The sequence below is a fragment of the Excalfactoria chinensis genome, chromosome 8 (genome assembly GCF_039878825.1).
Source record: "Excalfactoria chinensis isolate bCotChi1 chromosome 8, bCotChi1.hap2, whole genome shotgun sequence".
NCBI classification, from domain to species: Eukaryota; Metazoa; Chordata; class Aves; order Galliformes; family Phasianidae; genus Excalfactoria; species Excalfactoria chinensis.
The window spans coordinates 26,354,990-26,381,423 of record NC_092832.1 but is presented as its reverse complement, the minus strand read 5'-3'; the positions used below and the strand labels follow the sequence as shown (position 1 = coordinate 26,381,423).

Below are 26,434 nucleotides of genomic sequence, written 5' to 3'. Positions count from 1 at the left end.
TGTTTCCAAAACAAGGATGGAATGAGTTTATGGAGTAAAGTCATTAACAGACCCTTTCTCTGACAATTTCTCTCCATGGTTTCTCTCATGGTTTCATGAACCAGAAGACCACCAGATATTATCAGCAAGACAGAACAGACCTAAAGCAGAAGCAAACACTGGGTACTGGAGCCCCACAAACAACAACATGCAGATGCAAAGGAGGATGGTTGAACTGAGGATTTCCCAGGGAATCCCAGCAATCCAGGATCACTCCTCCCTCCTTTCAGAGCTGCAGTCAAGCATGAGTCACTGCTGTGTGGAACAAAACCTGGCAGGAGTGCTCAGGGTTCACCATTCTTCCTTATGTTTAACTTATCTCAGAGCACAGGAGGAGGTCGAGCAACTTGCAGAAAACAAATACAATCTTTGGGAAAGAGCAGAGCTCTTGTTTTAGATCTTATCTGCTCACAGAAAAATTAAAAATTGAGACCAAGGAGAGGCTCATGAATTGAATTCTTGCAGCACTTCAAAGCAATATGTGCATGAATGCAAGCATTTATTCTACTAATTAAAAAAGGGAAAAAAGGCAAGTAAAAAAAGCAAGGCATCATTTACATGGAGGGGTGGGTGGGAGGCGGGAGAAGAAAAAAGAACAACAAACAAAAACTCCAGTGTTAATCAAGAGCAGAGCAGATTCCAGCCCAGAATTGGAAGAGAAAGCTCAATATTTAATGAGGGAAAGTGCCGAAGAAGAGGAGGACTTGCCTCAGTCTTTTGTGGCACAATCTCACTGGAGCCAAATCTCATGCCAAGCCATCCCGTGAGAATTTCTACACCCAGCCTTTGGGAGCACAAAGTACCAGATGGTTTGCAGAATGCAGTCCTTTATCTTATACCCTGTTCAGATGCCAAGCAGGCTGCAAGCAGGACACCAGGGCTGTGACCACAGACATGCAGAAGATGGAACAGAACGATGGCACCAAAGGAGTCACAGAGAAGTGGGATGGCATGGAGCTGAGGATCTGCTCACTGGCCAGGCCCAAGCATGCTGAGCACTAGAAGGAGCTCGCCCTTACTCTGCCTTTTAGCGGCTTCATTTTGTTTTCACTACAAAGTCTGCCTAGTAAGAAAGGAGAGGGATGGCTCGTTGATACATCTCTCTTTTCCACTTCTGTGCTGGGCCTCCAGTATTAACATCTTATGCAAAGAAAATCGTGCACACCATGAAATCAACTTTGCCACTCCAAGTGGAATAGTTTACAGTACTTAATGACTGAAAATAAACATTTTGGCCTTCTAAAAAGGGTATTTTTGCTGAAATGATTACAGAAGCACTTATCTTTCAAACACTCAGTAGCAAGAAACGACGATGAAAGGAAACGTAAAAATCAGAGTATGCACTCTTGTGATGAACTGATGAGCACCGCTGAGATGAAAAGTACCTGAATTATTTCCATATTTGAAAACAAATGCCATAAATCAGCTGCTGAAATTTGTAGATGTTGCTCCTGGAGATGCAGGAAGGCACACATCCCACCCAATGCTCATCTTCCAGCTGCAGTGCTTCACCATCACTCCACACCCACTGAGGCAGAGGTTTCCATCCACATGCTTAGTATAAGTTCCAGTTTTTAAGGCACTGTACCAATACCCAACCTGGTCATACATTTATCACCCACATCTCCTGCAATATTCAAATCCATGTCTGAGCAGGCTGAGCTTCCAGCACTGCCAATGGTGTCACTGAGGGAGAACTTGCCAGCAAGGTCACAATGCAAGAAGCTGCAAAGCCAAGGAAAGAGGATAGAAGAAAATGAAAACAGCTTTCAGGATGATCAGAAACAGCCCAGATTTTTATTGATTTAAAGATAGCACTGCTTTTTTCTTCTCTGCTTTGAGCTGCTGTCGATGTTGATGACAGCAGAGGAGACACAGAATGGCACTATCCCAGCTATAAGGCATGGAACAAAAATCTGGAATTGACTGCCATTGGATTCAAGTCTTCCAACCTAAAAACACAGAGAAGGCCTGCAGGGGGTTGCTACAACCCTAGAGAGCACAGTGCTGGGATCCTGCACAGCCACACGGTCTTGCAATTTATGGTCAACTTTGCACAACACTGCCAGGGTGGGAGGAACAGAGCAGACAACAGAACTTGGGAACAGATTTCCATGGTAAGAAGGAGAGTTAAATGGGAAGGAATCAGCCTCTTAAAGAAAAACAGAACAACCTTAGGAATGGGTAACGGTGGTATGACCTGATGTCATTGCCAGTTGGGCTCTACCTACTATGAAGATCAAAAAGGCCTCGTGTACCGAAGACCTAAAAGATCATCCAGTCCAATGGTTCACCTATTGCCAATAGCTCCCACTAAACCATGTCCCTCAATACAACATCCAATCATTCCTTGAACACCCCCAGGGTTGGTGACTCCACCACCTCCCCGAGCAGTCCATTCCAGTGCCTAAAAAGTTAAAGAAAACATCATTTAGGAAATTCTTCATTTGTACTATTAATGAAGAGATTCTAACCTTAACAAATTAATAAGTGGCTGATACTCACAATCTTATTTCACCTCCTTGTTTCAACACACAACCTGTATTTTAATTTTCAAAAGCTTTCCATGATACAGCTCAATCTTCTGCTTTCATGGCATAATTTTTGCTACAGAGACATCTGGAGCTGCCAGGTTGTTTGGACAGCACTCTGTTCATGACAAATCCCACATGCAGGGATCACACCTCAAAGAACACAACAGAAAAGTATTGCTTGTTGCCCCAAAACTCCACGTTTTAAGGTTTTATGGTTGTTAGACATGAAGAAAAATGCATAATATGTGAAAAGCACTGGGGTGTTAGGTTAGAACCATAAGCTATTATTCATATGAAAGCCACCTGAAAAGCTGATGTCTTGCTGCAAGCTCCTCCTCTATTCGGCTACAGCAGTGAGGACACTGCGGTGGCATTCAAAGGGTAACAGCATGAGCATCAGAGCAAAACCTCTACAGTCAAAGTCTACAACACATTTGCATGACAAAATGTAACAATTACAAGGACTTTTTTTCCTTAATTAGATCAGCAATAGGGAGAACTAAGGAAGGAGTAATTTCCAGATGGTGCTCTGTTATTGCTTTATTACTTTCTCTGCAGCACTTGGAAAAGCATGCTGGATTGACCCTGAAGTGTTACCAGTTCTAAGGCCCTTCTGTCCAAACCCAAGTAACAGCCTGCTTTCCCCCTGCCCTTCCCAACTGTTTGCCATGCAGCACTCCAGGATCCTCCTTGCTCAGTCCCCCAGATGTTATCAGAGTTCCTTCTGGTTTAGCTCTACAAAATGCAGCCTACAGCAAAGCAATGATAAAGCAACTGTAACATGAAAGAACCATTGTATCTTTGTTGATTATTCGCAACGAGGAATGGTCATTTTTAATCCAGTTGTACTAAGAGGTAAATTCAGATGTAATCCATACCCCCTACTCCAGACCCCAAGGCAGAACAGGGAAGTGTATGGTGGGGAACAACACTCAAAGCAGCAACCAAACCCAACCCTGCAAGATCCAACAGCCAAGGAGGTCTCTGAGGCTCTGCTCACATCACATGTCCCCTTGTGAGCACAGGGCAGGACTATGCCAAGCATCTGCCAAAGGCAAACTGAGCATGGAAAGCAACAGATAGCACAAAGCCTTTACAGTTTGGGGAATGAAGCATAAGCAAAACATAATGCATTGTCATTAGGAAGAGCTCTGCATGTCCCCGTGGGAAGCAGGGCACCCGTGGGATGCACAAATGCTGTTCAGTGCTGAAGGTGTTTTCCACCCTATCAGCCTTAAGGGTCCCCGCATATCAATTTGGGTATTAAACACTAATAGGCAAACCCTCCAATTCCTGCTGCATGAATGCAAACTGCTGAACAACAGCTCTCCATCTACTTTGTTACTGTACACATTACCCCCACACGCCCAGATCTGCTCAGTGCTCACCCCGGAGGTTCAACCCCAATGGCTGAACCAGGGCAAACAGACACTGCATCTCCATGTACTTCTCATAGCAAAACAAATGAGAACAAGCCTTCAAAGGGTGAATTCTTTGAGAATGGAATACAACACTCACCAGCCTTTACACCCGGAAGTTTTACAGACAATTATTCTGGACCTCAAAAGGTGCAGTTCCATGCAGACAGACATGAGCAAACCACACCAGCCCTCTGCTTCTGCAGGGCACCGTCACCATCAGCTATCTGAAATTACCACCCTGCATGCTGCAAGCAGGACAGCTTCTGGAAACAGACATTAATAGTGTGTGGAAGAGGCAGAGCTGATGCAACACCAAGCCAGTTGGGTGCTTTTAGAGTCTGATGCTCATTTACTTGTTGCTCTGCACTTTGCTGGAATCACACAAGATACTTAAAATGGAAACATCCCATTTGCAAGCCCCTAGAGGTACTTGCACCACTGAGTAAAGCATTAACAGTGAAAAGGAGACCAGGGCTCCTATTTTTTTTAAAACCTTCCCTGTAGCCAAAATGCTCGTTGCCTATTCCCTGATCTGCTTTACAGCCTCCTGAACAGTTTCAGGCAGGCAGGTCCAAAAACAGTTCTTGCTCTGCCCATCCCAAAGAGAAATGTTTGAAAGAGGTGCAGAAAGATTCCTTCTTTCCTGCCTGCTAAACACCTTCCCAGGATGGTCCACATGAGAATAAATGCATTTTAACAGGGCTCCAGCAACAGCATCTGTTTGAAGTACCTGTTTTTCCTACCATTGAGTTTCAAAATGAGAATAAATTGCTACTTCTGGGATACACTGCTAACACTTTTTGTTTTCAGGCTGGTTTCATTCACTCTCAAGTGAAAGTGCTTTGTTGCAGGAAAGGGGCAGGGAGAGGGGGGTGATCTCACAGGGGCAGGAACCAGGGGACTGTCACAGCACAACTGCTGATCAGCTGCCTTTTATTGCAGCCTCTCACGATGCCACGTAATGGAATGACATGAGCAGAGATTGGATTTTATAATTTCTAAGTGCACCAAAACTTCTGCTGCAAGCATTTTAAGTAGGAAATGACACTCTCAGCACTGCATCCTCCATGCTGTGCTCATAAATAAACACCTTCCAGTTTCAAGCTCGGGCACAAGTGTCCATTTCTCAAAATCCTCACTAGACACTGCCCACAGATCTGACACAAAGCACATCCCTGACAGCTCTGTCAGTGGAGGGAGCTGCTGATGCCCCCCAGGCCCATGGCAGTGATTAGCTCGCTCCATCCCACCTGCACTCCCTCCGTGTCGGATGGCAGCACGCTCCTCCTGTATTAATGTTACACTCTCTTCTCTCACAGACAGGCAGGCAGCTAACAAGCAGTGCTGGAGGCTCTGGCTGAAGAGAAAAACTGGCATATACTCAGGCAGCATGACCACAGCTGTTGCCTAATAAAATCCTCGCAGAAGGCAGAGGAGCTGCCCAGTGCTAGCAGACAAGCTGGTTTTGGAGGCTTGCATTTACGTCAGACCAGCAGTTTCAGACAGCGGTCCTCATCATTTCAGAGGTTATGAAGGTATGACAGAGAAGCAAAAGGTCCCACTTGAACCAGAGCTGTGCTGAGTTCCCCCAGACCCACCTCTTGTCCCACTTAGCCATGTGCAGCAGATTGTTAGGCTTGCAAACGTTTCAAGTCTTTGTGAAAGAGCAGCAACTGGTTGGATGAGGCAGCTTTCATTGCTGAGATCCTAATCTCCTGCATTCAAATAAGGCTCACTTTGGTGCGTGAGATAAAAGCAGACTACTTCCCTTAGTCTGAATTATGTCAACCTAGATGGCGTATTCTGCATAAAAATATTTCAGAAGGACAAAACAATGCATGGAAATAGCTGGAAACATTTGCAGGACCAGCAAGGGCCCAGACACAGATCCTCAAAACACTCCTACAACAATTTTACCTTCCAGGTATTCAAAAGTACATGGGAAAATAAGGGTAACACAACAGAGCACCAAGAAATGGATTAGATAAGGCAATTGGCTTCTCCATATGGACAGAAAGACACCACCTGAAGAAGAAATCCATGAAAAGCACTCATGAAGGCCCAGACTAATCTAGAGTTGAGGAATTAAAACCTCATCTCTCACTGTGTTATCTGGATAGGGCAATTCCACAGAGTTTAGAAAACAAAAATGCCTACAATGCCTACGATTGAAGGGAGAGAAAACAGCAGCATACACAGAGATGCTCTGGCAGAAGCAAATGCTGCTTTGCTCAGAAGCTGCATTCAGCTCACTTACACCTTGCTTTTGTACACTGCTCATGAGGATTCCTTCCGCCTCATCCCTCGAGTCCAGAATAGATGCTGGGCACCAATTAGTAACAGGAAGGTTACTGTCCATGCTGGGATGACATCTGCTAGTACTCAGATCAGCGTCCCAGCTATCACCACCACACTTCAATCTACGTTCCAAGAAGATTCATGTCTACCTGCTGGTTCCCTGTGACATGTTTAATGTGCAGAGGAGGAGAAAGGAAATGCACAGCTTCACAGGTAGGAACATCCTCAGCAAAGGGAAGAGGGGAAAACAGAGCATACCACCACTTCCTTGGAATATGCTTGAACAGAAAACAAAATAAATAGGGCCCTACAGCACATTTGGCAAGAAGCAAGAGACTCGGGGTGTCACTTCACAGATCCATCATCCAGCAGCACCACTGGTTCAGGTTATAATCCCAGATCTGAGCTCCCTTCCTCCCCAGAGGAAAGTCACATTTATGCTTCCAATATTTTTCAGTATTTCTTTCACTACAGCACTATCTGTCCTTGCAGAGATCTATCTGGAATTGTGTATCTGTACTGAAACACAGCTGCTCCACTTCTTTTCTGCTTTATTTTCTTCCATTTAAAGAACCTGCCTCTATCAGCCTCCCAATTAGCTGCTCACTATCAAAAGGCTGCTTCGGCCTTTCATCTTCTTGAAAACTGGATTCAAGTGACAGGGAGTCATGGAAACTGTGTCTGGGGTCATTTCCTGTTTCAGCATTTAATCACCAAAAATAAAATAACAATAATAGTGGGCTTTTTCTCATGCAAAATACCAAGGATTTGTTATCCCATTCTGCAAAGCATGCAGTAGCTATAAAAATATATATTCTTTGTAAGAAAGTCATCTGACAAACCAGGAACCTGATTTTCAGTTCAGTGTTCAACTAACTATCCCAGAAGGAAACTGAAGTGAAAACCAAAGCCTTCACTTGAAGTCCTCCTTGCTTTCCATTGTGCTCAATATGCAAAGAAATTAATGAAAAATTAAATGCTTCAGAACCTGCATGCTTGTTATTTTTCACAGTACCTCAGCAAACAGTGGGACTCTTCAACATTCCACTAAGCAAGGAGGACAGTAGTATACTAGATAATGGTACGTAGGCTTACTATCCAACCCCATTAAGTTCTGTGAATCAAAGAATCATAGAATGGCCTGGGTTGCAAAAGCCCACAGTGCTCATCCAGTTCCAACCCCCTGCTATGTGCAGGGTCACCAACCAGCAGACCAGGATGCCCAGAGCCACATCCAGCCTGGCCTCGAATGTCTCCTTATCCTGAGAGATGCCCTTTTATGTTACCCAGGAACATGGAGAAAGCCCAGCCTACTGCACCTGCACCTCTGGATTTACATTCATGTTGGCTTCGTATGCCCCTCCTGCAATGTTTTTTGGTTTAATGCCTTCAGACTTCTTTGCACTACCTCAGTGCATCCCAGGCTTCTCCCAGCCATGTCACAACTGCTCTACACTTGGGACAGATCCTTGGTTCAGGCCGGACACTAACCTCATTTTGCTCTTTCTTGATGATTCTTTGGGATTCCTCAGAACCTGAAGCAATACCTGGGGTGCCCCACTGTGAACTCACATGGAAGGCATGGATGAGAACTCACTGAAACATCATAGCAGCCACAAGAAGTGAACACGGATGCACTGATGCATCAAAAGACACACAGAGGCTGGATGAGTCCAGAAAGGCTTTAGTGCAACTCCAGGAATGTGACAGGCAGGGCTGTCTTAAAAAAAGAGAAAGCATATAAAGAAGAGAAAAACAACATGAAATTAGGCCAATGCTGATGTGTCAAAAGCTACCCTGGATCATGAATGAAAGTGGAAACTCAATACTTGCTCTCATGAAGACATTTGCAAGGTCAGACTGAAGGGATCTGTGAGCTCACAACCTCATCTTTTGTGAAAGAAAACCATCCCCTTGCCAAGAATCTGTGGTACACCGTGGACATTAAAAATACCAAAATCCAGCTGATGGATTAAATACAAAATGAAAGACAACATCAGATCTCAACTAAAACAATACAATAAAACACTGTTCTGGTGAAAAGGCCACTACAGATGAACCTAATTAATCCTTGGACCTAATTTAAAATAAATAAAAAAAAAAAAAGAAAGAAAAAAGGGACTACCTGGGCTGTGAAAAGTTGTCTCAGTTTCCCTGGGCTGGGAAGCTGTTGTTGACTCAGACCCACTTTTACTGGCAGGAGAGCAGGGAGCTCATTGCAAATGCAAAGCCCCAGCTGGGGGTAGGAAGGACTAAAAGTGTTAAATGCTGGGCTCATGAGTGCCAATACCAATCACCTCCGCATTGCAGAGCCGGGGTTCCACCCCCCTCCCTCTCGCTCCCCATTATTCTCCATTCAAGCTGAAAGTGAGAAGGTCTTTTCCTCTGCCATTCTGTGTCAGCCAGACTTGGGAAGCTCTGCAGGAATTGCTGAGAGATCCAGAAATGCACAAAAGCCTCCTTCCACAAAGCGCCCTTTCATGCAGGCAGTGTGTCTATTAAATACGTCCTGTTAATGTGCATACATTTTTATAAAGAGATTATAAAGTGAAGACTCAGTCACTAACTCGGCTGCACAATAAGATTTTTAAGTTTATTACTAGGAAATTGGGGTTTAAAACGAGTAGCTGGGAATGCTTCGTAACTCCTCTGTAGTATTACTTAAATGGGGCTGGTGGCTACAAGTGACAGCCAGAGCTCTACTTGGTGAGCTTTAATGCTTTCATTTCTTTTTTTGGTGACACACGGGCACCTCCAGCCATGAACCCACTGCATTCAGTGCCATTCTGATAGGACATGAACCAAACAAGTCAGGTCCCATACCTGCACAAAATGCAATGCTCTGAGGATACCAGCACCCTCTGCCTCCTTGGGGTTACAGGAGCATCACACAAAACCCCAGCTCACATGACTCAAACTGAAGGTGCACCAACATCTCCCAGGCTAAAAGTCACCTGTGCAGCCCCTGCCTCCCACCCTCAGCTTCTTGAAGTACCAACTTCTCACTGACCATTGGGCACAGTGGAAAAGAGGGCACAAGCTGGATTTGGGTCCTCCTGCCATACTCCAGTCACTTCTCATCATCCCAAAACAACCTCTCTGTGTTTCCACCTGCACCAGCCAGTGCCACATCCTGGAGAGGCACAGCTAAAATATCTGGTCCAGCCCAGCCTGCTGTGCAGGACTGGCTTCCTAGAAGATCCACAGCATCATCTCACTGCCACCAGGAAGCTCCAAAGAGAAGTTTGATACAGATGCTGCTCTCTCATGGCAGCTCCGGATGAACTGGTGAGATGCCACTTGTTCCTCAGCGTTTGCTTCTGTTGTCACCAAAACCAAAGCAATAAACAACTACCTGATCTACTTTCTCCATTGTATTTCCCCTTCTACCTTTTTCTCCCCTTCCTTTGCTCACAGGGGCTCAGACTCTCCCAAGGATCTGAATCAGACATTCAGGTAGCTACACATTCCTGTCAGCCCTGGGAAAATGCAAGCTTTTTATTTATTTTCCATCAGCCAAAAAGGGAAAAGGAAAGATCACATCTTTTTCCTTTCCTGCATCAAAGCAAGGCCACAAGTTGACAGCCTCCACCAGCATGGCTATGGCTTTGCTCCAGCTTCACATGCCAGCCTTTGCTGATCTGCAACCAGCCACACCACCAGCCCACAAACTTACTATAACAAGATTTTAATATTTGTAATATATTTTGGGACATGTGGGCAATCAGACAGGCTCTAACCTTATTTCAGAGCAGGGCTCTCAAACAGACCATGAATGCAGCTGTTTTCAGTATTAAAACCAAACATCATCTCCTTGCAGCAGCAAAAAATGTAGCCCTATTCCTCGTTATAGACACAGGGATGGAGCAGATGGCTGTAAAACTGCTGGGCTTTGTCACACAGACAGTGCAGTGCAGACCTTTGGGCCTCTGCACTTGCAGGCATTAGTCCAGCACCCCACCAGCCCTGCAGGGAAACCTCCCATCAGGTGCACACCACCAGGGATCTGTTTCAGGCACACTCTCCCTGGTCCTGGCAGAGCAGCTGTGTCTGTTCACCCACCTGCTGGAAGGCAGCAGACATCCAGCCCGGCTGCACCTTCAGTGCTAACAAGTACGATGCTGCGGGAGCACAACTCATCACCTACACTTCCATACTGGTCAAAGTTTGGCTCCCAAGGCCACAGACACACAAGAACTCTCATTTTTGGTATCAAAACTACCAAAACATGGATTAAAAAGAATCAGCCAAGAGCCTGAATGAGCCTCAGCTACATACCATGCACATCTAAGCCCAGCAGCTCTCACATAACTCAGCTTAGAGGTGGCATCAGCTTCCATTACATTTTCAAAGAAACCCAAAACAATGCAGCTCCTCCGCTAGAATTCGTAATGACTGAATTATCTCATTCTAGCTGGTTATTCTTCTCTCATAGCATGCATTTTCAAGCTGCAATAAATCATTCAGATGACACATCTGAAGCAGAGAGCACAATGCACCAGGCTGCACTTCTCAAACAAACTCTCCCATTGCACGCATTTGTTTCTTGCAGGCTCTGCTTCTGCATCTTCCCTTCTCCGCTCAAAACAGCTCTGCATCTCTGTTCCTTGCAAAGAAATCCTCCTTTTCCAACAGTGAAACCTGTGCTAATTCATGTTACTTTTCATTCACTTTTAGAGGCTGATATTTTACTCTTGGACACATGTGAGAAAGAAGCATTTGAAAGTCTGAGGTTGCAGTGGCCAGACTCATAGTTAACAACTCACCAAACAAACACACAAATATGAGAAGGGGGGCAAAATAACACTTATGTGTCAGCATGGTGTAAAGGTATTCTAATATTCACTTGGTTCAATTTCTTACCAAACAGAAATCAGTAACTGGCTGCTTACATTAAGCCAGCTACCTGCTGCTACATTGTATTTTAAGAGAAATACAGTATATAAAATTATACAGTCAGTATATAAAATGTTAAAAGAGGAGTGAAACTGTTGCAATAAGAGCCTACAGGGGCAGCTGGGTGGAGGGCAGGCTTACCTAATTCCTCAGTTTCACGTTTGCCAACTGGACATTGGTGAAGCTAATCTAAAGCTAAAATGACTTGAAGTTTTCATCCTCCTCCTGCAAAGCATTTAGAAACTCTTCCCAAACATGTTGTATTTACTTATTTTAAATCACAGCCTCCCGCACACAGAACACAGGACGCTGTGTGTCCAGGAATAACACTTGCTAATTTTAATCTAGCAGACCAAAGACTTTGGAACTCACAGTTTGAAAACAGATGTCTGACTGCTGCTGCGTGGTGTGACCAACCAGCCGACCTCCTGCCAAAGGTGTCTGAATACCTGCACCACAGCTGTAACAGGTTTAAATTCAAGACCATTTCACTGTTGAACGTCCTGTCCTTAAAATAAGCATCCTCCACGTATTTATCCTTCATGTACATTTCACACAACACAAAGATTCTGTCTCCAAAGCGTTGGCATGGCCTCTATTGAGCACACAGTCCATGATGCCGTGCCTGAAGGTCTGAAGCACATACCAGTGCTGCCATCGGTGATGCACTCAAGTGACCTTTTCTCCTTTGCTTTACACTCCTCATCACAATGACAGACGCTGCTTTTTCCTACAAATAGCATTTAAATCTCCAAAATCAAAAGGCAGACAGTCTCTATGATTTTGGTATTAGGGAAAAAAAAAGAAGGGAAGATAACCTACAAGCCCTGAATGCCAGACAGCTCAGGCTCCAACCCCAAGCTCGGAAGCCTATGGCCTACCTATGTCCATGGGCACCTCCAGGGATGGGCACCCACAGCTCTGGGCAGCAGTGTGAGGCCTCACCGTCCTCTGAACAAACATTTTTCTCCTAATACTTAACCTAAATCCCCCCTCTTTTAGCCTTATACCATTTCCCCTTGTCCGATCACATCCCGCCCATAAGTTGGGAACATGCCAGCTCACTGACAAGGAACAAAACAAAACAAAACAAAACACATTCCCAACCTTCTTCTGTACCAACTGGTGAGATTTCTGCTCAGCTGCTTAAAGCCAAGATGCTCCACTAACACGCCTTTTTCTTTCAGTACCAAACACTACACCCACACAACAGGAAAGCCTGCTGTAAGACCTCCCGCTCCATGTGTTTTGTGTTCCCATCTTTTCCGACAAGCAAAAGGCAAAGTAGATCTTAGAAGCCTCTAAATGCTGGAAAACAACTTTAAAATGCCATTATCTAACGAACCTTTTTGATGCAGTTATTTACCCATGCTTTCCTTGGCAGCTTCCCACAATCACAGCATCTGAAAAGCCACCACCAAAGGATCAGAACTCAGAAGTGCAACACCAGGCTTGCTGTGGGAAGCCAGCTCCCACCCCATAGAGTTGTGTGGGGAATCCATCCCTGCTCCCCTCTGCTCCAGCACCACAAACACCTCCCTCTGCTGTGCTCAGTATTACCGCTGAGGGGAAAGCACAGCCCAAGAGGAAATATTTCTAATAGTTCCTTTGCAGAAAGCAAGAGAACCAGGAGCTGAACTGGAGACGGCGAGGTGATGAAAGCACCCGGCCCCTTTGGTGTGGTTCCATCACATTCTCTCAGGATGCTCAGTGCTCCTGGGTCTGACACGGGATTGAAGGCTCAGAGACAGCTTCCAAAACATTCAAAAATACTAAAATTAATTAATTATGACACATTCTTGGTCTAGAATGCACAAAACTGGCAGAGAAACCCTCCGGTAACCATACCAGAGTAAGTGCACAGCCACCTCTCCTTGAGGAGTCCCACCTGCAGACACCTTCACAGGAACTGCCAAGTGTGTCTCCTTCAGAGCCTTTTTCCTCCAGCCTTATTCCCACCTGTAACAATCCTTAGCACAGCCAAAAATGCCCGCTGCACTGCAGCATTATGTGCAGAAAAGGGACAAAACCAGACAGAGCTCACCAGACAGCCCCACAGAACCGCTCAGAGTCACATCACTGCTTTTCTCAGTAGCATATTGTGGCTTTTCTCCCTGCCAAATGAGAGGCCGCAGCCTCGAACCACACAGTCAAAGCCGAGCAGAACAGTGCATTCAAAGGGAAATGACACCAGTGAAAAGTTGGTTTTATCAGCTGCTTCTGGCTGAGAAGCTGGCAGAAGGAGATGTAATAGTTTGTTTTTACTGACGATTGGAAATGTGCAAATAGACTTTTGCAAAATCACTTGGGAGACTCTAAAGAGACCTTACCCACAGCTGATAAAAGCGGTGCCGGTATAACCTTTTATGGCATCAGGAATGGCTATTAATGATTTGTGACACCATTGTTTCAAAATCAGCTCAGATTTCTTTTGTAAATTCAGAGGCAGAATAGTACCTTATAGAAATCTGGACCAGGCTGGTAATTCACATAATGCAGGATCCCAGCGACACCTTGGCACATTCTCTAGTTTGTACTACAGAAGTCACATCTTATCAACAGCCACTGGATAAATATCAATATTATTAAATTCAGATTTCCATGGGAAAAAGAGCACCAGGATATCCTTACAGAGTCCATTAACACCACATGTTATGTGACAACAATAAGCTACAGGGAAGTGCTGACAGCAGAACACTCTGCTTTTTATGGTGCTCTGTAGTTCATAATCTCACAGTTTATTCTGCATTAATCTTACTGTACAAGAAGGGGTAGTATAGCTACTAGCTAGAATCTCTGACACACAGACACAAAACCAACATATCAAATAAGTTACTTAAATGTTTGACTTCCATTACCCATGTTCAGAGAAAAGAAAAACCCAGAAACAATCAATTTCCTACTCAACTACATACAAACCCATCACCACCAGGATGTTCTCCCAGCTGTTATGAGCTCCCATGAGTCCCAATATACAGCAGGCTGCCATCCCAGCAGCCGGATGTCACAGCCACAGGTGCTCCAGCTATGGAGTGGCAAAGGAAATAGGGAACGGGGGACACTCCCTTCAGCTGGACACTGCCACACGAGTGTGCAGAACTGATAAGGTTCCAATCTTGTTGTTTTTATTATTCAATCTCTTCATTGATAACTGATGAAAATAGTAAGCGCTGGAGTTCCTGCTGCGATACAACCAACTACCAGGCACCCACCTCTCCTCTGCTGAATGAAGCAAAGAAAGAATTTGGCTAACACATGCTGTATTGACCTCCCTGCCATCTTAACACACGTTATCAGCCCTGTCACGGCTGTGAGAGCCCCAGTGTTTCATGGCTTACCTGGATGCCTTCATGCTAATGAGAGCCCTGTCCCCACACAGGGTCCCTCAGCAGCAGCAGCAGCTCATTATCTACCAGCCCACCTTGCCACACCACATCCAGCACCTTTTATCTGCACAGGACAGCTGCGCTCCCCCTGTTTGAAGCGAAATGTCAGCCTGCAATGCACAAAAGCAAATGCAGCACAGCTTACACCGCTGATGATGCCTCAGCGCTTTGAAGGAGCAGCTCAAAGCCGAATCAAACATTCCAATTGCATCTCCCGTGTGTGACTGCTCTCCTGCCCTTCCACCAGCACCTCTCCCTGCCTTTCTGAAGTGTTTCATGCTGGAAAAAAGGAATCCGAGTGGAACAGGATGAAAAACTGCTGCAGTCTTGGGCTTTCACAGTGTCTGCCAGAGCTGGATTCAGACCAGGACATCATCACGTCAAACAGATGAGATTCTGCTCCACTGCTTCCTGCTCTGTAATTATTACTAAACCGAGCACCACTGCCAAACATAAAAAATAAGAATAATTCTACTCAAACATTGGTCAGCCTTCCTTAGCTTTTCTTTTTTTTTTTTTTTTTTTTTCCCTGTAGCATTTCAGTTCCACAAGCTGGAAACAACCTGAAAATAACAACAAAAGGAAGCAGTTTTCTGTGCAAAATGTTCATGGAGAGAAGAGTAGAAGCAGGCAAAATTCCTATTTCAGGGCTAAGAACTGAAGTTCTGCTACTTGAGCTGGTCTGCAGTGCAGCTTGAAATGGGATTTGTCTCTTTGAGGCTGTAAATCCACTGTCGCCCACCAGAAGAGCATCCCACTAGAAAAATATACATCTTATTCTTCCAGTGTTCACTCCCAAAGTGATTAAATGGGCTCTTGTGGCTGTAACTCCCTGCCATCACCCAGAAATCTCCACGGGTTTTTCCAGAGGAAGGCGGCACACCAGCCTCCCCCCCGAGCTCCAGGACATCTCAGCAGTGTGGCAGCGTTCTGTGCCATCTGTTCATCTTGCAAAACACATGGCTGGACAAGTTAGGAGCAAAATAAACACGGCGTGTCTGCCAGCCAACCTGGAGAAGCATGTGCTGCACTGCTTGTGGCTCTGACGCACTGCTACGCCATCTGAGCAAGTATTAACATTGAAAGAAAAATAATAAAACAGTGAGGAAACAAGAGGGGAAAAACGGGCACCAAACTGCTATTTTCACAGTCAAAATGCATTTAATTCCTCCAACCAACACACGGTGGGAAAGAGCCCCGCTTCCTTCATGAGGTGCAGAGGATGAAGGTGGCAGAGCTGCCTTCAAAATATCGAAGGCCCTCTGGGCTTATAACTTCTGCTGCTATCTGGCTAGAAACATCAGAGTGTAGCTGGAAAGTTAGAGAAGCACTTAACAGCGCTTTTCATCTTCAAAGCACTGCCTAATCCTTTCAACTCTCCCCAAAAGCACCGCATCCCCACTTTGTGGGTGGAGATGATGTTACCGTGCCCAGCACTATCCAAAAAGCACAGCTCAACCGTTCTCACCTTGCACGCCCTGTGCCTATCAGAGGGTTCAACCATACCAAAAACAAACCAAAGGCTCACAAAATCTTTTACTTATTCTCTTTCTGCCTTCACCTCATAAGGAAAAGAACTTTGGTTGCATGAACCAGTGACCTTCTCTGTAATTTTAAGTGTGTTGGGAAGACAGGCAGAGGTTGGCCAGGTAACGGAGCTGAGGGAAATTCCACTGTTAGATGAGGTCACAACAACCATCAATTTTGTTATAATTTCACTATGAAGTGCCACTTAATTGTTAATTACTGCTGAGTGATGTCTCTGCCCAGGAGAATGTATTACAGTCTGCCACCTGAGCTCCCCCTTCCCCTGCTCCAGTCCTCGGTGAGCCAGGACATGAGGCTATTTCACACCAAGCCTACTGAATAACAGAAGGCAGTTCTGCTGCTCCCCAGCAGAGATGCAACTGCAAATGATCTTCCAAGGGCAAATCCTGCTGCCAAACTAAAATGTACTCCTGACAACCACAGGGCTGCCGTCACCTTGCACAGTACCTGCATCCTGCTGTTGCTTCCAGCCCTGCTTCCCTGCATGTTTTCCCTCTGCAGGGGAAGCCAGAGGGCAAACAACAGTATGTGAGCTCACTGCAAAGAAAAGAACTCCTCCCTTGGACTTCATCTCTTGAGTGTAGGACTGCAGTTATAACAACAATGCTGCAGTTCAAAATGGCAGATTTCTTCTGCACTGCTGTCGGTTCATTCACCCACAAGCCCAGCAAAGGTTTCTCCTCCCACATTCCAGCACTCGAGGAATAAGTGGTGAAGCTGCTTCTGGTTAATTAGGGAGCGATGCTGACAAACTCTGGGGAGAAACCCAAGCAGATCACATACATGCACACACGCCACTTGTACCACAATGTATGTGATGTTCAGCTACAGCACTGCCATTAACTGCAGTTTTTGCAGAACTGTCAGAGTGGGAACAACTCATTGGTGCAACATAGAAAATAGAACTATTGATGGATTCTGTTTAAGTGATGGGAACAGCACCAAGAGCTGCAGCAGGTAGCAGTGGCACACAGGTGCTGTCTCTGGGTATAAACCTTGTGTGCAGTACACTTGGCTGGTGATGCAACCCCCAAGCTGTCCCCCATGTTACACTATCCTAGCTGCTCCATGCAGCACCATGAAAGGAATAAGTTTATATATGAACTTGGAGTACTTGCAGGTACGAGAAAAGAAAGCACTCCTTAAAAGCAATGGTCAGATACAGCATTGGTGCGCTCATGCAAGAGTCTATAAATAGAGAGCTGTGATGTGAGTGCCAAAAACAACAGCCAGAGCAATGCTGGCATCAGGAATCTCATCCTCATTCCTCCTGTAGCTTCAGCCTGTGTTACAACGCAGACGAACACACACCTCACTTCTCCCAGCAATGGCAAGTAATGCGATTAGCTTAAAAACACGAAGCTCGTCTTACTGTTGTGCTAACTATGTGAAATACTGGCAGAGGAACGTGTTGCAGGAAGCAGACGCTGCACAGACGAGATGAATCTTGTTTGCAGCACTGACAGCTGCCCCAGCAGAAACCCAATGTATTGTTTGTCTCCCAGTTCCAAACCCATTACATCCCGCCCCTCTGCACAGGCATTTAAGGCTCAGACATTCAGGGGTTCTTCTCCTACCTTCTCCACTCACTCCTCTAACATCTGCTCTGGAAGCTCCACCTCATGCTCCTTCACAGAAGCTCTGTCTCCAGCGCTCTGTTTCCAGACTGCACAGCTCAAACACACCCAAACCAGCCCCTCACCTTCCCTCTATGTAAGCAATCACTTCCACCTGCTCTGTCCCTCATTGGACTCCTCCTCCCCACCTCCAACCCAGACCCACCCGTCCTCAGAACTCTCTCTTACAGTTCCACCCCACTTCAGGGAAGGTGACACCACCTCCTGCCCATCACTGGGACATAAGATGGGAGCCAAGCTGAGCAGGACCAGAGCATGAAAGCGATGCACAAGAGAAGCACTCCGTCCTGGTACTTCCTCCTCTACAATTCACCAAACTAAACCGAGCTCCAGATGACAAAGGTTAACCCACAGCCCCCTGCCTCCTACCTCTCAAAACCATCTACACTCATTCCGTCTCTGAATTCTTGATGGCTCCCACACCTGCCCTCTCATCACAGACACCGGCATCCTTCACCTCTGTGCTCCCACCAGTCCCTCCTGATTTTGGACCTATTAACGACATCACCTCAAAAGCAGGGCAATGCCACTAGGTTTATAACCAACTAAAGCACAAAAATGCTCCCAATTTCCCCAAAATGGCACCGTTATCCCTGAGCACTGCTTGCACCAGGTGATGGTCCCACGGCATCATGCTCACCACAGCTCTGCACAGGCAGAGAGAGTTCTAACTGCACCAGTCTGGGCAGGTTTGGGTGACTTCAGCCCTAAAATCAAGTATGAACCACAATCTGCAGTGACACACGTCATAACATTTTTTGTTCTACTGTAGGAGGTCAGCAAAGAAGCTTCAAAAATCAGGGGAGGTTCGTTTTCACTGGGTTTTAATCTTAAACAGCTGTAATAATGTTACAGGGGAGAGCAAAGCACAGGCTGCACATTAGTTTGATGGGAGTTAAGGCAGCCAAAATATTAAGCATATAAAAATAGAGCTCAGTATGAAAAGGGTTTTCAGAGTTTAACTACCGGTCTCACCACATTCAATTACTTTGGGGCTTTAAAAATCCAACTGATGGTAAACATGGTGCTTTTACATTACGTGCATCCTTGTGCACTGGCACCCAGATGGCTGCAAGCAGCACCATCCCTAGGAGGAAGGTTCACTGGAGTACTGCAGGGAGGTAACCTTGTGCTTGTCTGCAAAGTTGCCTTGAATGATACGACAGCGAACCACAGAATCGTTTGAGTTGGAAAGGACCTTTAAAGGCAATGTGGTCCCACTCCCCCCTGCAATAAACAGGGACACCTACAGCTCCATCAGGTGCTCAGAGCCCTGTCCATCCAACACGTGTCAGCCACGACCCCGATAAAGTTCGGGGAGTTGTGATTTTCTTTGTTCAGTTGGCTGGGTTTTGTTTTCTGAATGCACCCGAAGCAGATTCAGCGATACAATTACCCTGACTTAATCTGAGCTAAGTAGAGACCCCACCATTACGTTCCCACGGGGAAACACACACATATGCATGCACGGCACAGGGGAAAGAGACTTTCCTGCGTTCGGCATAGCAATAATCCACCTTGCGAGAGGAGTCACTCGCATTCGCGTCTTCTCACCATCGAGGACACGAGGCAACACGGCGCTCCCCGGACAGCGCGACACGCTACTGCCTCGAGGTGACAGAACAGAGCCAGTTCGGAGGAGATCAAAGGCCATTTGGGTAGAGACCCCCGCTGCTCATCGCCCTTTCGGCTCGGAGCCTTTTAAAGCCGCATTTGCCACTGACCGTTCCTTCCCCGGCTCCCATTTCGCAGAGCCCTCCCCCGTCCCCACCTGCGCTGCGGGGCTCGGGGCGGGATGCCCGGGGGGGGTCCGCGCTCTTTGTGCCGCGCGGGCACCGGGGGATGGCGGCACACAGCGCCGGGCCGGCACAAAGGGAGGGAAAGTTTGCAAAGATGGGGGGAGAAGGAAGAAAGAAAGGAAGGAAGGAAGGGCAAAACCCGGGATCGGGAAGGAGGGAGGGAGGACGCAGGGCGATCCAGGCGGGCGGGAGCGGGGAAAGGCGGCCGGGCCGTACCTGCATGGTGACGACCCCCAGCTCCTCGGTGGCGAGCTTCCTCATCTGCGTGGCCAGAACTTGCGCTTCCTCCAGGATGGAGAACTCCGCCTCGGCGGCGCCCAGCCCGCACAGCGCTGCCAGGCACAGGAGGCCCAGCGCTCCCCGGCCCCGCGGGCGGCGGCCCCGAGCGGCGGCCTCCAGCCGCCCTCCGCCCCGCGCCATGCTGCCGCCACGGGAGAGCCGAGAGCGCCGCTTCCCCGGCTCCGCTCCGCGCCGCAACGCCGCTCCCGCCCCGACCGGAGCTCGCTAGGGCCGCGGGACGGCCGCCATGCGGGGGACGGCGGCTCCGAGAGCGCTGCGCCCCGCGCCCGGCTGCGGAGACTGAGAGCGGCGGCGGAGAGACGCAAAGTGCGGAGCGGAGGAGGAGCGGGAGCGGCGGGGCCGGGAGCGGAGTCGCGGTGCGGAGAGAAGAAGCAGACGGAGAGACGAGGGAGGCGTCTGGAGCCGCCGCGCTGCGGGCGGGGGCAGCGCACGGCCGGACCCCTCCTCCCGTCCCGTCCCATCCTCTCCCGTCCCCTCCCCTCGGCCGCCGCCCCCCGCTGCCGCCCGCCTGGGGAGCCCGCGGAGCGGAACGGAATCGGGCTGAGTTGGGCACGGCCCGGGCTGGGAGAGCGAGCGCGGCTCCGCTCGGCTCTTCGAGGCGGACAATTCACGGGCGTTTGTATTTACTTCTGATTTTCCTTGCTTTTTTAAAATCGGAGTGCTCCCGTCCAAAGGCTGCCCTTCTCCGCCCCTCCCCAGCCCCTCCCCAGCACCCCGAGGCCAAGCGCCAGCCCTGCGGGTCTCACCTCGCTAAGGAGCGCCTCGTGGCAAAGCCTCGAGGGTCTGCGCAGCTTTAAATCACGTCTGACCTGCAGCGACGAGATGGCTTCGAGGCTCACTCCGGAGCTGAATCTTTTGTAAGCATGGCGGCAGTGCACCGGAATCCTGGAGCAGTGCATCCCACGGGTTAATGACCCATCAGCACCGGAGCCCGGCTGGGTGACCAAACATCTCTGTGCCTTGTGCGACCATCGTGGCTGCCAGATACTGCGCACAGTCTGTGCCTGGTGTACAAAACACCACTGGTACAGCATCCCTGTTGTTTCACGTGATAGAAAATGTCTAGAAATGGAGTTCTGGCCACTTTTCATGGTTTGTTTCTCACATTTCCCACGCACTGACACTTCAACACAGCAACGCCCAGGCCCTGGCTCCCTGCCACCAGGCTTATATGAATTATTAGATTCATAGAACCATTTAGGTTGGAGGAGAGCTCTAAGATCCCCAACCCACCCCCCCCAATGTCCCTCAGTGCCACATCCACACAGCACTGAGCACCCCCTGTGATGGTGACCCCACCACCCTCTGGGCATCCTGTGCCGGTGCACACCCACTCATTGGAGAAGAAATTTCTCCTAACACCCAACGTGCCCCTCCCCAGGCACAGTGTGAGGCCATCACCTCCCACCCTATTGCTGTTCCCTAAGAGCAGAGGCCGACCCCCCACCTCACCCCAACCTCCTTTGTGGAGGAGTTGTAGGGGGCGATGAGGCCTCCCCTGAGCATCCTCTGCTCCAGACTGAAGAGTCCCCATTCCCTCAGGCACTGCCCATAGGACTTGTGCTCCAGGCTTTTGTGCTTGGGGCAAATAAACAGAATATACAAATGCCTTTCTATTTATCCTTGGCTTTTGCTCTTTCAGGTGACTTACAACTCCAAAATAACACATTTTTTCACTTACCCTGTGCAGTTCTTCTGGTTTAGGACTGAACCAAACGACACCTCTCCAAGCTGCCGTACCTTTTATATCCATGGCTAAGGCAGCATTGGTCACACGAACGACAAGGCATTTTCTTTCCACAACGCTGAGGCTCTTGGACTTCTGTTGGAGTATTTTCCCTGGGCCCAAGAGAGAGAAAAACTGAAGGGAGCCAAATTCGCTCTTAGCACCAGTCATTTTCTTATGACATTTTATGATTTTTTTTTTTTTTATTAGATTCACCAGTGGAGGACACAAAGGTTTTGAATTAAAAGCCAAGTGGTTTTCAAACATCTTGGCTACATTACCCGTGTTACTTCTGACCCCAGCTGCATGTTTGAAAAGAAAAATCCATCTCTGTAAACCTTGTCATATAAAAACTATCCCATGGAGGCACCAGCTGGAACTGTCAAATCTCCATCCACCCAAGGCACCCAAACTCACGCTCCCAATCGTGTGAACTCACTATGTTCGTGCTACAAGTAATCTTATTCATTTTTGCTTCTTGTCAACAAACTAACCTCAGGAAATGAAGAAGGCAGCTGTACCTTCTGCTTCCACAGTGCCAGCATCCTGCTGACAGCAGGTAACTGATGGGGCAGGATTACGGCTTTCATACACAGCCCAATGATGCACCTGGCAGCCCCGGAGGCAGAGCTGGCTGCTGGTAATGCAGCCTTGCAGTGCTGCCTCCCACCTCCCCCTGGAACCATCGCTGCCACCTCAAGATCAGCTTCCACACATCTGGAGTTTTGCGGAAAAATAGGAAACGACTCCCTCCAAAATACCACAGGGGGAAAAAAAAGGGAATGCGATGCCTAAAAAATCCTTTGCTATTCAGATGATGTGATAGTTGGAGTCACGGGACGTCAGCCAAGAGCTGCCCACACAAACAACCCGAGGCTGGGCGCTCTCTCCAACCAGGCTGGTCTTCAAGTATTTGGATGGTGACACAGCTGTGTATTAAACCCTTCTGCTGTTCCTTTGGGATGAGCCTTGAGGAAGAGAGACAAGGCCCTGTTGGTGTGGTTGTGTTGCGGTGTACCCAAAAGAGAAGGAAGAGATGCAAATGCCAGGAGAAGAGATCAAATCTCTGCTGCTCTACCAGCACTTGGGCATAAATAATTCAGCCATTCAGATTTGCAAAAATGAGGCCATGCTAGAAATACGTCCTTTACCTAAAGAGCAAGGGAAAAAGACTGAATCTGAGATGTAAGTGCCAGGGAATGGGAAGAAGAGGAACTTATGCTGAGAGTAAGAGTCCTTCTGACACAGTGCAAGCAGGTCAGTGTGTGCCAACATGGGGGACAGAACTGCATGATGCCTCTACAAGAGCTCGTACACATGGCAGCACCAAAGAAAAGCTGTTTCTGTAGCACATGATGCAAAAAGCACCGAGCCAAGGTTAATTCACTGCATATATCCCTCTGTAGTGATCATGACTTTCTTGATGTATCTTCTGAAGTTCCTCTGTTGATGCTAAACTCATACTTTCAAAACTGTAACCTAACTACATATCCAGGTACAGACCCACATGAACACCAAATTCTCTGTGGAGAAAAAGCAATAGCCTCAGCTTGCTGCATCTGCTTCACCTTGTGGCAAGTCTCTGCCCTGTCTGAGCAATTCAGGAGCTTTGTGAGTTGGAAAGGCATGGTCTGATCTTTGGAGAATCTCCTTGAAAGTGGCATTTCTTGATGATACTGAACTTCACCCCTGCGAGCGATACAACATGCGTTCCAAAAGTGGTGAAGCAGGCAGAAGGCTTGTCTGGTAGCCTCATGCATCCTACTGGATCTTCTGCAGCCTTCTGCTGGCTGCTCAGCCTGCAAGCTGTGCTCTGTGAGCCCTTTAAAGGAAGCAGGGTACTCCCAAGGAACTGTGAAACACTTTGTGGCTCTCCTTTCCAACCTCAAAGCAAAGACTAAAGTAAATCTTTGCATGTATTATACATTGGAAACAACTGTCACTTGAACAGCCTTCATTAATTTCTGACAGGGAGAGCATTTGTATAGCTTGTCTTTGTACCCACAGCCCTTACACATGTTCATATTCACATCTATCACATGGCAGGGCCAATAAGGCTGTAAACTCCAAGTTCTATCCCAGTGCAGCTTCTGCCCACCTAATCCATCACTCCCCTATGGATTGCAACCAGTGAAGAAAATGGAAAAAATGTCTGCAGTCCTCCCTCATCTGTAAGTGTGCCTGTGAGAGTGTTCTTTCCATAACACCATCACCACCAGATAATATTTTTAATGAAAGCCATCACGTTATGTAGTTTCAGAGTGTGTGGTGTGGGATTTCAAAGCAAGCATTGTGCCCAGCTGTAGAGCTTGGGATGGGAAAAGCCTGATGTGAGCAGCACAGCCAGGTCACCACAATTTGAGTGTGGTCTCCTGTCAGGTCAACTGCTTTTCTACTAATTCTAACCAAGAACTGATGTAAGAAAGAAAATCCCTGTCACAAGAGGAAGACAACAAGGTGAAGGGATGGGACAGAATGGGAGCTGGAGGACAATAGATGGGACATGAAGTTTGCTATTCCTGGGGGCCCTAGAGAGAGAAAATGGGTGCCATCCAGATGGGCATTTTCTTAGCCTGCATTGGGAAGAGTGGGCACAAGGGCAGCTCAGCACAACTTGTTTCTCCTAGCAGAATATCACCCAGACAAAACCACTGCAGGAGCATGATGTTACAACAGGCATTCACAATACAGGAAAGATAACAGACATAATCTATCACAATGTAAAGAGAGCGATGACCTGACAGTGCAGGAAAGCTGCAGTCTGGGGTTAATAGAATCCAGCCTGACTCTGGCTGAGCACCTCTCCTTACTCTAGCAGCCAAACGTCTTCAGCATCTGTTTCCTTTATTCCATGCCTAGAGATACCCCTAAGCTGGCCAGTAACTCCAGACCACTGAGAAATAGATCAGTAATTCTTCTATGGAAGCTGTATGCATGTATATACATATGCATATATAATATTTATGCATTCATGCTTCAATTTATGCTTCAAAAATAACACATGGTGAAAAATCTTCAGAAGTCAGGACATAAAACATCCCAGCACATAACAGTCAGGATATATGTATTACTATATAGATACGCACTATGTGTCTGTGCATACATACACATGCTGTCCCTATATAACACATGCAAAGAGCTCTTTCAGCAGCACGGCACCCAGTTCAGGAGGGAGCTCTATTAAGGAATGGTGTGGTTCATCAGATGGCAACCCTGACAAACTGTGAATGAGAGTCAGCCTGCTTTTGAAACACGTTCAAGGAATTCTCTGAATATCAGTGCTTCCCACCTGAATCACAGCCATGTGAACTATTATGTGTTTCTCATGCTCAAGGATGAAAGGATGTGCCCATGCTGTAAAACAGAGGATGTAAATTTCTAATTCACGTTTCGTGATCTCTTCATTCTTCTGTGGTTCTTCTCATTCCACCAGTTCATGGCTGTAGGGCCCACCAGCCCAGCCAGTGCCACTGTCACACATGCTGTGTGGCACTGGGGACAAGGATGTGCCCAGCTGCTTTGCAACCCCCGTGGTTACTGCTTGGGTTGCACTGAGTCCCACATCAAGGACAGTTGCTTCCATCCTTTGAGCTGCCAGGCCTCTGCAAAGTCAGGGAATGTCAATATGCAAGCTGTAGCTTTTCAGAGACTTGTAAGAGGGCTACATCAGGCTGGGTTTTCAAAGGTTAGATGGCATGCTGCTTACCAGCGTGGCCTAACTTAAACCAAGACTTTTCAAAGAGACAAGTTTGTTTATATTTTTCTATAATCTCATTTGTAGAAATGGCTGAACCCTTCAGCATGAATATCTTGGACTCTACAGCAGAAAATAGCTCGGAGCTTTCCAACACAAACAAAAAAAACTCTGAAAACTTGGATCTTATCGCTGAGAAATGGCAGGCAGCCTTGGAACAGGCACTGCTACTGGCAATATTTGTGATAATTCCGATACTGTAATCTCTTTATCTTCCTTCTGCATCTCTTCTTTTATCTTCATGTTGATGTCATGGAACTCGGCACCAAAATATTTCTTCTTCCATTCATTTTCCTTTGGCTCCATTCTCAAAACTGAAATCAGCTCATTTCCATTATTTGAAAAAGGCAAAATGTAGTGGTGTACTTTACACGAGCTGCTGAACTCCTGCTGACAAAGAGCAGCTCTCTCCTCTCTTGCCTGGAGGACCATGCCTTGCCATGAGATCGAGCACAAACACAGCAATGATGACTACACTGTCACAGGGAGATGATGTGGATGGTAAGATTTGTGATGCTGACAGGGGGAACATGAGAGCTGTCCACCTCTCTGCCATCCCCTGAGAAACAGAATACACCTCAGCTGGTGGGAATTCTTTGAGATTCCTGAGCTGAATCCACCTCAGTGAGCTGAGCAGGCACTTTATACACAGTGTTGCACTGCTATTAATGTCAGCATCACCTAGGGCCCAGTCATGCATAAGGCAAAGCTTGTAGGTTGAAGTAACAGCTTCTGCTCTGCTCTCCCATAGGCTTGATGCAGCACACACAGGCTGACAAAGCTCTTGTTTCCAGGAATGCATTCTCTAACTAGGCTGAGGCCCAAGCATGCTGCTGAGGTCAGGGTGGTGTGCTGCGGGGCCTACTTTCACCAATGGGTTGGCCCCAGTGCTCCCATGTAGTTAAATCTCAACTCCAGCACCTGGACAGAAATTGAGAAGGGCTGCAAACAAGAACAAGGAGAGCTATGTCGGAAGAATGTGAGCTCCAAAAGGTGCCAGCAGTCTTTCTGATCTAGGGATGCAGGCAGTTTGCCATCTGGGGTTGTACTTTCAGCAGGGTCAGGTCTCTTTCCATCTCTCAGCCATCCTGGGGAA

General features: G+C 47.3%; 1 protein-coding gene across 1 annotated transcript in view; it reads right to left on the bottom strand.

The window, feature by feature from the left end:
• The window catches only part of CACHD1 (cache domain containing 1), an 82,443-nt gene extending 62,196 nt beyond the window's left edge, over positions 1 to 20,247 (bottom strand). Inside the window, exon 1 of the mRNA XM_072343499.1 lies at positions 19,775 to 20,247. Within this exon, the coding sequence (XP_072199600.1) occupies positions 19,775 to 19,978 (204 nt within the window). The 5' untranslated portion in view covers positions 19,979 to 20,247. The remainder of the gene's footprint in view (positions 1 to 19,774) is intronic.
• Between the last annotated feature and the right edge of the window lie 6,187 nt (positions 20,248 to 26,434).